The 12,733-nt window shown below is 31.5% G+C and overlaps 1 protein-coding gene across 1 annotated transcript in view; it reads left to right on the forward strand.

The window, feature by feature from the left end:
• The first annotated feature begins 37 nt into the window (after positions 1-37).
• The window catches only part of Prp31 (pre-mRNA processing factor 31), a 48,286-nt gene continuing 35,590 nt past the window's right edge, over positions 38-12,733 (forward strand). Inside the window, exons 1-7 of the mRNA XM_088231966.1 lie at positions 38-361; positions 547-682; positions 1,252-1,456; positions 1,540-1,682; positions 2,004-2,188; positions 2,319-2,459; positions 3,428-3,577. Coding sequence (XP_088088092.1) covers positions 152-361; positions 547-682; positions 1,252-1,456; positions 1,540-1,682; positions 2,004-2,188; positions 2,319-2,459; positions 3,428-3,577 — 1,170 coding nt within the window. The 5' untranslated portion in view covers positions 38-151. The remainder of the gene's footprint in view (positions 362-546; positions 683-1,251; positions 1,457-1,539; positions 1,683-2,003; positions 2,189-2,318; positions 2,460-3,427; positions 3,578-12,733) is intronic.

Below are 12,733 nucleotides of genomic sequence, written 5' to 3' on the forward strand. Positions count from 1 at the left end.
TTTCCTAAATGACATTTAATGTCAAAATTTTGAGGTTAGGTTTTTAGTTTACTTCGCCTTCGTCGAAACGTTTGTTTACGTTGTGTTTTAAAATAAAGTATCACTTGAAGTCTGTTTTCAAAGCAGAAATATACCTTAATTTTATTAAAAAATGTCGCTAGCTGATGAATTGTTGGCAGATTTAGAGGAAAACGATAATGACGAGCTAGAATCGTTAATTGAAACAAAAACTTCAATTTCCAATGATGGAGACCAAAAAAATATATTTGGCCCAGAAAAAGTTGTGCCCATGGAAGAGGACATTAAGAATATTTCTATAAAAGAGTTAGCTCAGTTAAGAGATTCAGAGAGGCTACAAAAGGTAATTAATCAATTAATAAGTGTTTTGGTGGTTTCTTCATGCACAAAATTACAATAATAAATAAGACCGAATATTACGAAAATTTAAATTTTAGAAAATATGTAATGTTTATTTATCACGTTTTTATATTTGAGATTTCATATTTTACCTATGTATTTCAATACTGACTTAAGCAATCATTTCAGGTGATGAAATTAATAGGTGAAAATTTCGACAAAGTACCCAAATCATCAGATGTTGTAGGACTCATGGAAAATGATCCAGAATATCAATTAATTGTTGAAGCTAATAATATCGCTGCTGAAGTTGATGCTGAAATAGGTAAGCCTTCGATGTACACCGCTCTGTGTGAGAAAGTTGTTTATGCAAAGAATACTTAAAGCCCTAGAAATTAATACAATAACTTTTACTTGTAAGCACTTCATACGTTAACAATTCATAAAAAAAATATTTTTATGAGCTAAGTGGGATTGACCCTGCCTATCTATGGTTATTTTATTGGTACTACCGATGTTATATATCCTAATCCACAAAAAATGCCACAGGGGAACATTTATTTGTGGATAGTGATAAAAACTTTATGGGTGTATGTTTTGAAATTTTGAAGAAAAAAAAACATAAGTATTGTATTTTAATGTTCTTTAATAAAATAGTAAAATACCAACCATATATTAAATGCCAGTTCAAGCCAAATCAATATTTCATGTTGAGAGTGTCGAGAATCAAATAGTGTAAATAATAATTAGTTCTAGAGTTAAGTATCGTAAAAATGCATTTTCAAGTGTCAATTTTTCCTAAACTACCTAACTAGGAACTTTAATCATTTATTTAAATTTGTAAAACTACACTTAACAAAAAGAAACATCATAACTTAGGTATTTGTCTTGCAGCTGTAATCCACAGGTTTGTGAGGGATAAGTATCAAAAGCGATTTCCAGAATTGGAATCTCTGGTTTTGGTTCCTTTGGAATATGTACGAACAGTGAAGGAATTGGGAAATGATCTGGACCAAGCCAAGAATAATGAGACTTTATTGGGTTTCCTTACCCAAGCTACCATCATGGTGGTATCAGTTACTGCATCAACCACACAAGGGTGAGTGTTATTTGTCAATTGTGCATTTTCATTAATGTTATCTTATTTGAGCGTTGTCTTCAATGTTTTTATGATGTTTTCAGACAGTTATTAACAGATACAGAAAAACAAGAAATTGACGAGGCTTGTGATATGGCTGTTGAATTAAACAACGCTAAACAGAAAATATTTGATTATGTAGAAAGTCGAATGACATTTATTGCCCCAAATCTGTCCACTATAGTTGGTAAGAAGCTGGATAATAATTCTAATATTTGCTTTGTAATATTTAAAAAACTAAATTCAATAATTTTTGTACAACTATATAAATTTATTTGCAGTAATGTTTTTAAAATTATTAGTATAGTTTTATTTTTGTAAATATTTGATTTTTATAATAATTTCCTATTTTTTTTTAGTATTAGAACCACGCCGATTAACTTTTATTTATTATTAGATTACCTCGATCTAGATTTTGTCGGTTTTGTTATAAATTTGAATAAATATAATAATAAAAAATATTTGTATTCGCTTTTAGATTTGTTATAATATGAGTTGGTTATTTCAGGAGCTTCAACAGCAGCCAAAATGATGGGTGTCGCAGGGGGCCTCACTAAGTTATCCAAGATGCCCGCCTGTAATGTATTATCCCTTGGCCAGCAAAAAAAGACTCTCTCTGGATTTTCAAAAGTAGCCACTCTCCCACACACTGGATTTATTTTCTACTCTGATATTGTTCAAGACACATTACCGGTATAATAATATATATTTTTTAATGGAAATATTACAACTCGATCTGGGATTCAAATCGGAGACCTTTGTGTATCTTTACTAAAATTCCTTGTTACGATGAAATAAGTTTATATTATTACCCCTTTTTCAGGAATTGCGTAGAAAAGCAGCTCGTTTAGTATCTACTAAAGCAACATTAGCTGCTCGAGTGGATGCATGTCACGAGAGTGTAGATGGAAAAATAGGTCAGAGGCTAAGAGAAGAAATAGAAAAAAAACTTGACAAGTTGCAGGTCAGCATACTTAAACTTATGATGTACTCACCTTATTAGGATAAAATTATAGGAACCTTTTTTTAAACAGTCAAAATTGATTCTTTAATATTATTTTCAACCCATTTTTAAAAATAAGATTATTAATATGTAATCAATTTAAACAATTAAAAAAAACATAATATTAGTGAAAGCTTATATTCTTTGTGTACTAACTTATTCATTATTAATAAACCAGAAGAAGTGAATGGAGTATTTATTTGCAATACAAATAAATAAATAAAAGTAAGTTGCTATTACAATTCAGTGGAATCCAAGTGTTATAATCAGTGTTGTAACTAGGGTCATGAACGCCCCTGGCAAGATTTGAATTTTGCGCCCCCCAAAACTTATTTCTTTGGAAGAGAAAGAGAAAAGAAGGCCGTGGGTCTGCAAAATATGCCCGTCTGAGGGTTGGCGCCCCTGGCAGTCGCTCGCCTAGACAGCCGCAGCTACGACGCTGCTTGCAATATGTATATGTTAATTTAAAAAATGTTAATGCAGAACTTAGAAATTAGATACATAGAATGTTTTCTTTCGCGCGATAAAAATTAGAGCATTAAATTATATGGCAAAATTTCCTAAAAATGTTTGAAAAAAATAATAAAAAACATGTTAATTAAAACAAACTACTTTGACTGACGTCACTAGCTCATATGAATCAACCAATGATAAGATAGTTGTGGAAGATTTCTGGTTTACTTACCATCAATGGACCAATTGCCAGAATTGACTGAGAAGAAGTAGAATAGAACTTGAGACGTCACACGAGGAGTAATTTCAGAAATTCGAAACTTTAAAAAATCATAGCGCTAATAATACAATACATAAAAATTAAAAAAAATAAATTTAGCCTACTTTAATAGTTTATTAACAAATAAAAAAAAAACCACCGGACTTCCTTATTTTATATATTTTTTTTATTTATTGCTTATATTTTTTTTCTGCAGGAACCACCTCCAGTAAAATTTGTGAAGCCTCTCCCCAAACCCATAGAGCAGAGTAGGAAGAAGAGAGGAGGAAAGAGAGTCAGGAAGATGAAAGAGCGATATGCTATGACTGAATTCCGAAAGAATGCTAATAGGCTAAACTTTGGAGATGTAAGTGAATTTATATATTTCCTACACCATGTTTTTATTTACAATATTTGAGTTTGTCCAAATGTTCGTAGAAAAAATACTGGCGTTGCCTAGTATGTGAAATAATTCAGTCAGATGAATCTCTTCACAACAATAAAGGTTTCAGCTCTTTAACTTAACTAAAATCAACAAATGGAAGAATTGAAGAAATATGGATGGTCGAACATAGGCAAAATGGTGAATGTTACACAGTGTGTAAAGTGGCCACTTAAACCAGCCAATGACAGGTCATAAGCCCTGTAAATGCCTAGACTTCCATATTCCCTTATTTAAGGTATTCTCCATCCCTGTTGTAATTTGTTATTATTTTTATTTGTTTCTGTATGCTTTTATATATATTTTGTAAACATTTTAAACGTTATTGAATTAGGGAAGTAGTTGTACACTTTAAGTGCAATAAACATCGACCTGTGTTGATCATATTTTTTTCTGCTGTACCACACCACTTTATTTTCTGATGTACCACGCCGTTATTTTCCATAAATAATTAAAATAATAAATAATCAGATGTGCCATTTCGAATTGGAATCCTTAATGGCATTTGTTCCCAACCTGGGAGGCGCGGACTTGGGCGCCAAACATTTTCAATAAAAAATCCGTTTTCATATCATAATTATCTACAAATAAATTAAACTTTACATTGGTATGTAATGGTAGAAATTCAGCGAATGAATGTTTATTCAAAAAAGTATTTTAATGCATACATTTAATTCCCAATGAAAATACTTTTTTTTATTATTATTTAAAACGTGTCTATATTAGAGGTGGTAAAAAAATTTAAACTGTTGTTTTAAAACAGTTATTCTTTCAACAGCTGAAATAGTTTCACACAAAAAAACTTTTATATAATAAAAAAATTGGCAGGATATTAAATGAAACTATTTAAGTAACTTTCAAAAAACAACAAGCACTCATTTTTATGCCAATTTTACGTAATTTATTCATTAAAATTCTATGATTTACTGTATCAAATGCTTTTTTAAGATCTTAAAAAATTGATAAACTTTTCATATTCGCATCTAGACTAGTACAAATTTAATGTGTAAGTTTAAATATTGCATCATCTGTACTGCAATTAGATCTAAATCCAAACTGGTTATTTGACAAAAGATAATCAGTTTCCATAAAATTTATAATTATTATTTTTTATTACATTTTTCTAGGATTTTTGCTAATTGTGAAATCAATGTTATTGGTCTATAATTATCAGTTTTACACGTAGGGCCTGATTTATGAATTGGTACTATAATCGAAATTTTAAATTTATCAGGAAAAAAACCCTTTGAGATACAATTACTTAATATATACTAATGGTGATAATATAAATATTTTTACTGAACTAAAACTGTTACTTCTATTTCTTTAAAATAACCTAAACGCCCATCTCTAGTTTATATTTTTGTATTTATTAAACAAATTAAACGGTCGGGAGGTGAGGAAAAAAATTTTTTTTCGGTAAGGCGCAGAAATGTTTTTTTTTTCTGGGAGGATCAAAAGCATGAAGGTTAGAAACCGCTGCTCTATGAAATTACTATAAAGATTCACATTTAGCTATTGTAATTACTGTAAAGTTTTCAGTTACAATAATTGTAATCACTGTAAACTTTATTAATGTTTACAGTGTAAACCTGGGCTGGTATTCCAAACGCTCTCGCGGCCGTAGAATCTCGCGTATTTACACACAAAGTACACGAGATACAGTGTTTTCTACGACCGCGAGAGCGGTTCAGAATAGCACCGCTGTGCAGTCTCATGCGCTTTTGGACGACAAGAAATGATGAAAAACAATATAAGAATACGATTTAGTTTTAGGAGCTATAAGATTTTAGATTTTACTAGGCAGCTTTTTAAAAGCTTGAGGGGCTTTAGGTCACGTGTCGTACATAAAGAAAAGAGAATCTTCTCCCGCGGGTCAACATATTATTTGTTTTCATTAGCGGCCTTATTGTTGTATCATGTAACATTTCGGCATGATTGATAGCATCTATAGAGCAGTCGACCCCAACCTATTGTTCCCGACTGTGAGAAACCATTTAGCATTTTGCACTTTCGTTTTCGCGGGCCGAGTTTATTGCACCGGACGAGACCTTAAACAAAAGTTCTCAACGCTGAAATGTTGTTAATAACCTTACATGTTGATTGTTATTGTTGTTACGCGAATAAATTATAGCGAAAGGCGCACCTTTTAGGAATGTGCTGTATACTTTGTTGCATGCTGAGTAAATAATTAGTTCTTTCGTGTCTTTAGAAACAATAGATTCATTTCGATTTTTAAATTCTTGGGTGGGCGATCACACCCATCTCTGTAAATTTTATGTAACACATTTAAAAATTGTTTTATAACCCCTGTTAATACTGTTTTCGAAGGTATTGAAGCATTTTAAAATTTTTAAATGTAGTAGTGCACCTACACACCAGTGCGAACGGTGATTTTATGTACTGGTAAGCTATAAAAAAATTCGTTTATTTGTACCTACATAGTAGATACATAATATAATGTAAGTTAAATACTATAACTTGCTATTTTTTTCTGTGGTTCTGTTTGATACAACAACTCTCATCTATAAAATCAACTCAAACGACGTAACTTCGTGATATATTATATTGTGTGGCTATAGTATCTTTATATAACTTACATAAAAGTTTACAAAAAATATGGCCTATATGTTTTAGAAATGAATAATGCCAAAAACGGCCGCGTCGAGCGCCACATGTGTTGCGAGTCATATTTCAAAAGTATAATTTCAAAGAAAAATAGTCCTTAAGAAATAATGTTTGAAATACTGTTTTACAAATCGAGAATCTTCAAAGAATTTGTTGAATCTGCAAGTTTACTCTAGGAGAAAGATCCCGCCACTGGGTTTAACATATTTAAAGTATAGTACACTTATTGTATGAAGAAATAAGCTGGAGTAATCGGCTAGTTCCTTGGCTCATTGCTGGCTCTGGGCGCGCTTTATTAATATTTTATTTGTATTTGGAGAAAAATACAAATACAATATTCCTCAGCTTCCTGTCTAGTCCTTTTAGTAATCTATTTATGGACTAGAGTTTTGAAAACATGGTTTTTCATTTTGCTTACCAATATATCCATACTTAAAAAAGTTGTAGAGCTTAAGGGCCAGAACATTATAATATCTTTGTTCGTAATTTGTTTTTTCTTTGGTAGCAGAAGTATTGTTTTTTGTCTTTGCCTAGTGTCGTAAATTTGTTATCCTTCATTATTTCTGTCAGGCTTTTGATGAAAGTGTCCTAAAATTGTCTTTATGTATATTTGCCTTATATATGTCTAGTACTGGACATTCTGTAAAAAGTCTGTGTGTAGAGTATTGGTAGGGCTTTTTGTGCTTTCATTATTGGCTCTAATGTGGTTTTACTTGTTCCTTCCAATCCTATTATTCCATAATTGATAATTGATTGTGCTAGAGCATAGTATACATTAATCTATACAGTAATTTTCTTTAGGATGTTTCTAATGTTTTTAAATATATATATTATTTCTCTAAGTTTGGTTGCTGTCTTATCAACGTGTATGTTCCATCTTAACTTACTATCAATGTGTACGAGGGTTGCTACTTAAGTTTTGAGATATGGCAACACCAGTGTGAATATGTCAAATCTGACATCGTCATCGTAAAGTTTGCCATTTTTAATGGTAAACGTACTCAAAACGTTTTGTCATACGAGTGATATTTGTGTTGTTTATACAGATATTTGAAAAATTGATTTCGTTAAAAAAATGGAACTAAATCGTGAACATTTTCGTGCGATGATTTTCTATGACTTTCGACGTGGATTAAACCAACAACAGTGTGCCGATAAACTCGCTGCGACTTTTGGTGATGAACCACCATCTCGAGCCACCGTGTTCCGCTGGTTTTCTAAATTCAATCGTGGTCGCACTTTGTTACAGGACGAATTTCGTGAAGGCCGTCAAAAATCGGCTGTTGTGCCAGAAAAAAACGATGCTTTGCGTGAACTGATATTGCAAGATCGTCATGTGACATACCGTGAGGTTGAGGCATGCTTGGGCATTAGCTTCACTCGCGTGCATTCAATATTGCATGAACATTTGGTCGTCAAAAAGATTTGTTCGCGTTGGATACAGCATAATTTGACAATCGCCTCAAAAAGGCTCGTGTCGATTGGTGCAAACAAATGTTTAAAAAAATTCAATCACGGTACTTCAAATGACGTCTATTAGATCGCGACAGGCGACAGGCGACAGGCGACGAATCATGGATCTATGCATATGAACCCGAAAATAAACAACAATCGACTGTATGGGTCTTTCGAGACGAGCCAAATCCAACAAAAGTTGTTCGCGCACGAAGCTCTTCGAAGCAAATAGTCGTCTGAACATGTCGCCACCGTTTTATTAGAGCAACGTCGAACGGTCAATTCTGAATGGTACACCACCATTTGTTTGCCAGAAGTGTTCGGAAAAATAAGGAAAACCAATTGTAGAAGACGAATCATTCTCCACCACGACAATGCAAGCTGTCACACATCAGCGCAAACAAGTGAATTTTTGAGCATTCAAAACATCGAATTGATTGTCATCCGCCGTACAGTCCTGATTTGGCACCCAATGATTTTTTCTTATTCCTGCATATCAAAAATAAATTGCGAGGTCAACGTTTTTCGACGCCTGAAGAAGCGGTTGATACGTTCAAATAACATGTTTTGGAGGTACCTCAATCGGACTGGAAAAAGTGCTTCGAAAATTGGTTCAAACGCATGCAAAACTGTATTGATCTTCAAGGATAATATTTGAAAAACAATAAAGCCATTTGCAATTATAAATATTTGTTTTTACTTGTCTATCTCAAAACTGAAGCAGCAACCCTCGATTTTGTATTATCGATCTTTTCTATAGTTTGACAGTCACAGTCGCTGTTTTTTGCATTTGTGCATTCATGAATTTTAATTGGCCGATTCCGTTGGTCCATAGTCAGATATTTTGTTTTATGCGCGTGAAGTGTAAGTAAGTTATATGTAGTCTAGCCATGTTTTTGTCTTTTCCAAGCCATCATCACTTTTACTGCATACCCACTTCCTTTTTTTTTTTTTTTACTTTTTAGTGTTTGATTTCTTATATTATGAGTTTGAATATGGAGTTCTACAAAAGAGACACCAAATCAATAAATAACAATATTATATTGCCTTATTATGCATATGTGTATGTTATTTTATGTCAATTCTTTATTTAAATCCCGGTCAATATTTTTTATCGCGAACTGCAATCAACCGTATGTAAAAAAAACTTCCATTAAATACATGTATTCATTATAATAATAATTGGACCATTTGAAGAAACTAGTATAAAAACGTTTTTGGAGATAGTCGAACGTTCGGTTGATAAATTCAAATTATTATGAAGGCATGACTTGTTATTCATCCGGTAATTGGCGTAATGATATGGACAAGAGTGTATAATTCTGTCGCGGATTGTAATAGAGCGCCAGACACCGGGCTGGTCCTGACGCTGTACTGGCGACTGTCAAATGGAAATCTAAAGAAAATTTATGTGAATTATCGCACACCCAGTAGTACACTGTGGCCATTTTGCAGGCGAGCAAAAAACAAACTTAAAATATTATTGATGCTCATAACTTAATGTATATTGACATAATTGAACGTAGTACACGCAGAAAGCAGCCAGTCCGAAATAGATATCGGTGTTACAGGTAGTAAACTCAATATTATGATTGCTTAAAACATCCAGGCCGCTTTCATACAAAAAACCGTAATAATCACCTTATGAAAATAGGGCATTTCTCAATTTGCAGAAAACACCCCACAGCACTAGAAAAATCTTACAGTATAAATGCTGATGGGAAGATTAATACTTCCGGAAATCTAGTTGTCTTAAAAAATCAAAGTGGATAAATACATAAGTATTTTGAATATTAATTAATTCATTTAAAAAAACCTGTAGTAAAAAACATGTTTTAATACATAATGTCACCTCACACATTCAAAGTTTGAATGAGGTATTATTTAGTGTTAGATCTGGAAAATTCATATTTTAGGTTGTGTGGTCAGCCATACTTTAAAAAATCACCAAAAATTCATTTAACACATAATTAATATATTTTTAAAGTTATTGCAACAAATTAATTAAGTGATTCTTTGGTCAAATACACAATTAAACAATTGTGTTATAAAAAAACAAATGTATGCATTATTTATCATTTGTCAAAGTAAAAAAACATCCCAACTGTTGCGTAGATTTGATTATTCACTATTTCACAAAAGTGCTATTATTTCAGTTTCACTTTTCTATGGCTGGCTGCTTTCTGCATAACTACGTTCAATTCCCAGTATTTTTTTGTGGTATTTGCTCATTTGACTGTTAAAATATGCGAAGAACTCTGTAGCATCATTATTACTGCAGTGTTCTCGGTATTTTACTTGTTTGTGATTAAATTCCAAAACTAAAAATTCTTTATATTCAATATTGGATTTAAGTAGGTACTTAGGTACTTGTTGTAAATAGTTTTTCAAATATGGCATTATTTTTGCAAACGTCAAACTCCGGTCTTGTCACCAACAGAGGGGTGTACTTATGTAAGAATACGATTTTTAAAAATGTATTGAATTTAATATAATTTAAATATCACCAAAAATCCAGTTAAAATAAATAAATGGGTAGAAATGATAAGGAATTTAAGGAAATAATCTGATTTAGATCCACAAAAATCAAATGCTGCTTGTAAACATTCAAAAACAAACTTTTTTACACACAAAAAAACAACATCTTTCCATTTTTTTGTAAATGCATTCTCCTCTAATGCAACCCTGGTAGATTGATGAATAAAACTTTTATGCTCCTTACTTATTTTTTACATGTTGGATTGAAGATTTTAATATCTACGAACACGCACGGCGCAAAGATCTATATTTCTCTGAAAACCGCACGTAAATCGGTTAAGCCTAGGAGTTAAGTTAAGGAGGAGTTCGGTGACATCACACGTACAGAGGAATTATAAATATATAAAGATAATTAAAAGTACTTAAGTAAAAAATAAAATTAATCTTATTAAGTATAGCATGTACAATAATCAGAATTGTAGGAAAAACCAGTAGTTAAAGACAAGGCTAAGTGTTTAATAGGTAATGGGGGATTTTAACTGAAGCAACTTGAGCATCATGAGTAAAAAATAATGATAAGGTATATTCATTCATTCGAAAGACAATTTTTTCCTCTTCAAGATATTGTGTTTGCTTTTACGTCGCAGATGTTATTTTATTTCATTACAAACCTCCAAAATTGAATGTCAAGTAGACGAAAGTGACCATTTTCGACACCCTCTGTTCGCGTTCAATAGATGAAATAAAGTTGCCAATTCTGATCGAGATATTTGCGCAGTGTACGGTGAAGATGCCATGAATCATTGACTAATTTGTTGTAAAATAATAAAGGATAATACATTATCGACTAATTTTTTTTTGTCGTGTCCTCTCGTTCTCTTCATTTGGAAAAAAAAACAGACACAACTTATGCTAACACCAAAAAATGAGTAAATTACGTATTCTTTATTATTTAACGACAAATAATACAATAATTTCTAGCATCTTCACAGTACACTGCGCAAATATAGCAAGCCGACATAACGTTTATTTTTAGTTTAAGTTTTGGTGCTCATATCAAAATTTGGAAAAAAATAGACTCAACTTATGTTAACACCCAATACATGCACACGCATTAAAAAAAATGTTCTTTGAACAATTTATACTCTGTCACATGATAAATTTAAAATGGACAGAAAACGTAAACAAAATAGGAACTTGTATTAGAATTGATGTAATGAAGGGGAAATTAAAAATATACAAATTCTTCAAAATAAGGCGATGAGGATTATACTCAAAAGAAACATGTATTCTAATGTAGAAATAATGCACAAAGAAATCGCCTTGCTCACAGTAAAGCAGCAAATAAAATATAATGTACCAATTTTTATACATAAAATAATGAAGGCGATGAATAAAATAAAAAATATAATAAAATTTAACCAACAATGTCATACATACGAAACTAGGGATAAAAAAAGGATAAGATTACCAATGAGGAGAAACACAGAATCTCAAAACTAATTGTACAAGGGATTGAAGCTGTACAATGAGTTACCTAAAGAAATGGAAAGGATTGAAAAATTTAAAATTAATTTGATAAAATATGTTCTTGAGAAATTTAGAAAAAAATGTAATATTATTAAAAGTTTATATTAGATCTTCAGATGTTATGAACTAACTTCATAAACCATAAATTAATAAATAAATTTACAAAAAATATACGTAATCATATCGGTATATGTTTTAATGTGAATGTCTTCGTCTAATTATATACTCTGATTACGCGACTTTTAATAGTATTATATACATATATATATATATTTAATTTATAGAAAGCTAAATGCATGTTTGTTATTTGCATAATTTGTCACTCTGGATTAGTAAAAGCGAACTTTTTTATCAGTCTCAGTGTGGAGATTAACATATTCGGATAAAATCTTTTTAAATAAAACGGGCGAGTGATATTTTTCAAGTAGGTATTATATTCACACGAGTTTGTGAACGTCTTATCTATGTTTCCATATTGTAATGGATGGGATATGTCCGCTACTCTGATATGGTTCGCTTTTCGGAAACTTTCAGTTTTACAATTTGAGTGGCTGGAAAAGTGAGTCTGTTCTGTTGGCCGAAATACTAAGATTTGCCATTCTCCGTTGCACTTTCATGCTGAAATCAATCTAACCTCCAGTGATCCGAATACGCTATTACGTTGAACGAAAATCGAGTATGTTCAATTATTCTTATTATATTTTGACAAAAAATTAAAGAGTTCTCAAAAACACGCTCACAACTCGTTAAATTCACTTACCATATACCTAATAACAAAATATTCTTACCTTTCCGATAAAACATTCACTTTAATATCTCACGTGTTTTTTTATATGTATATACTTTGTTTATTCGCAATAATTTATTCTCTTGCGATTTCTTACGACTTGAATATTTTGATGGATTCTTTTGCCATCAAATACACTTAATAAAAACAACATCATAAATAGAATTTATAGAAGGTATTGTGATCTCTATGTTTGAAAGGAG

This window comes from Micrasema longulum, unplaced genomic scaffold, assembly GCF_059751315.1.
Source record: "Micrasema longulum isolate JH-2025_06_02 unplaced genomic scaffold, ASM5975131v1 h1tg000937l, whole genome shotgun sequence".
NCBI lineage: Eukaryota > Metazoa > Arthropoda > Insecta > Trichoptera > Brachycentridae > Micrasema > Micrasema longulum.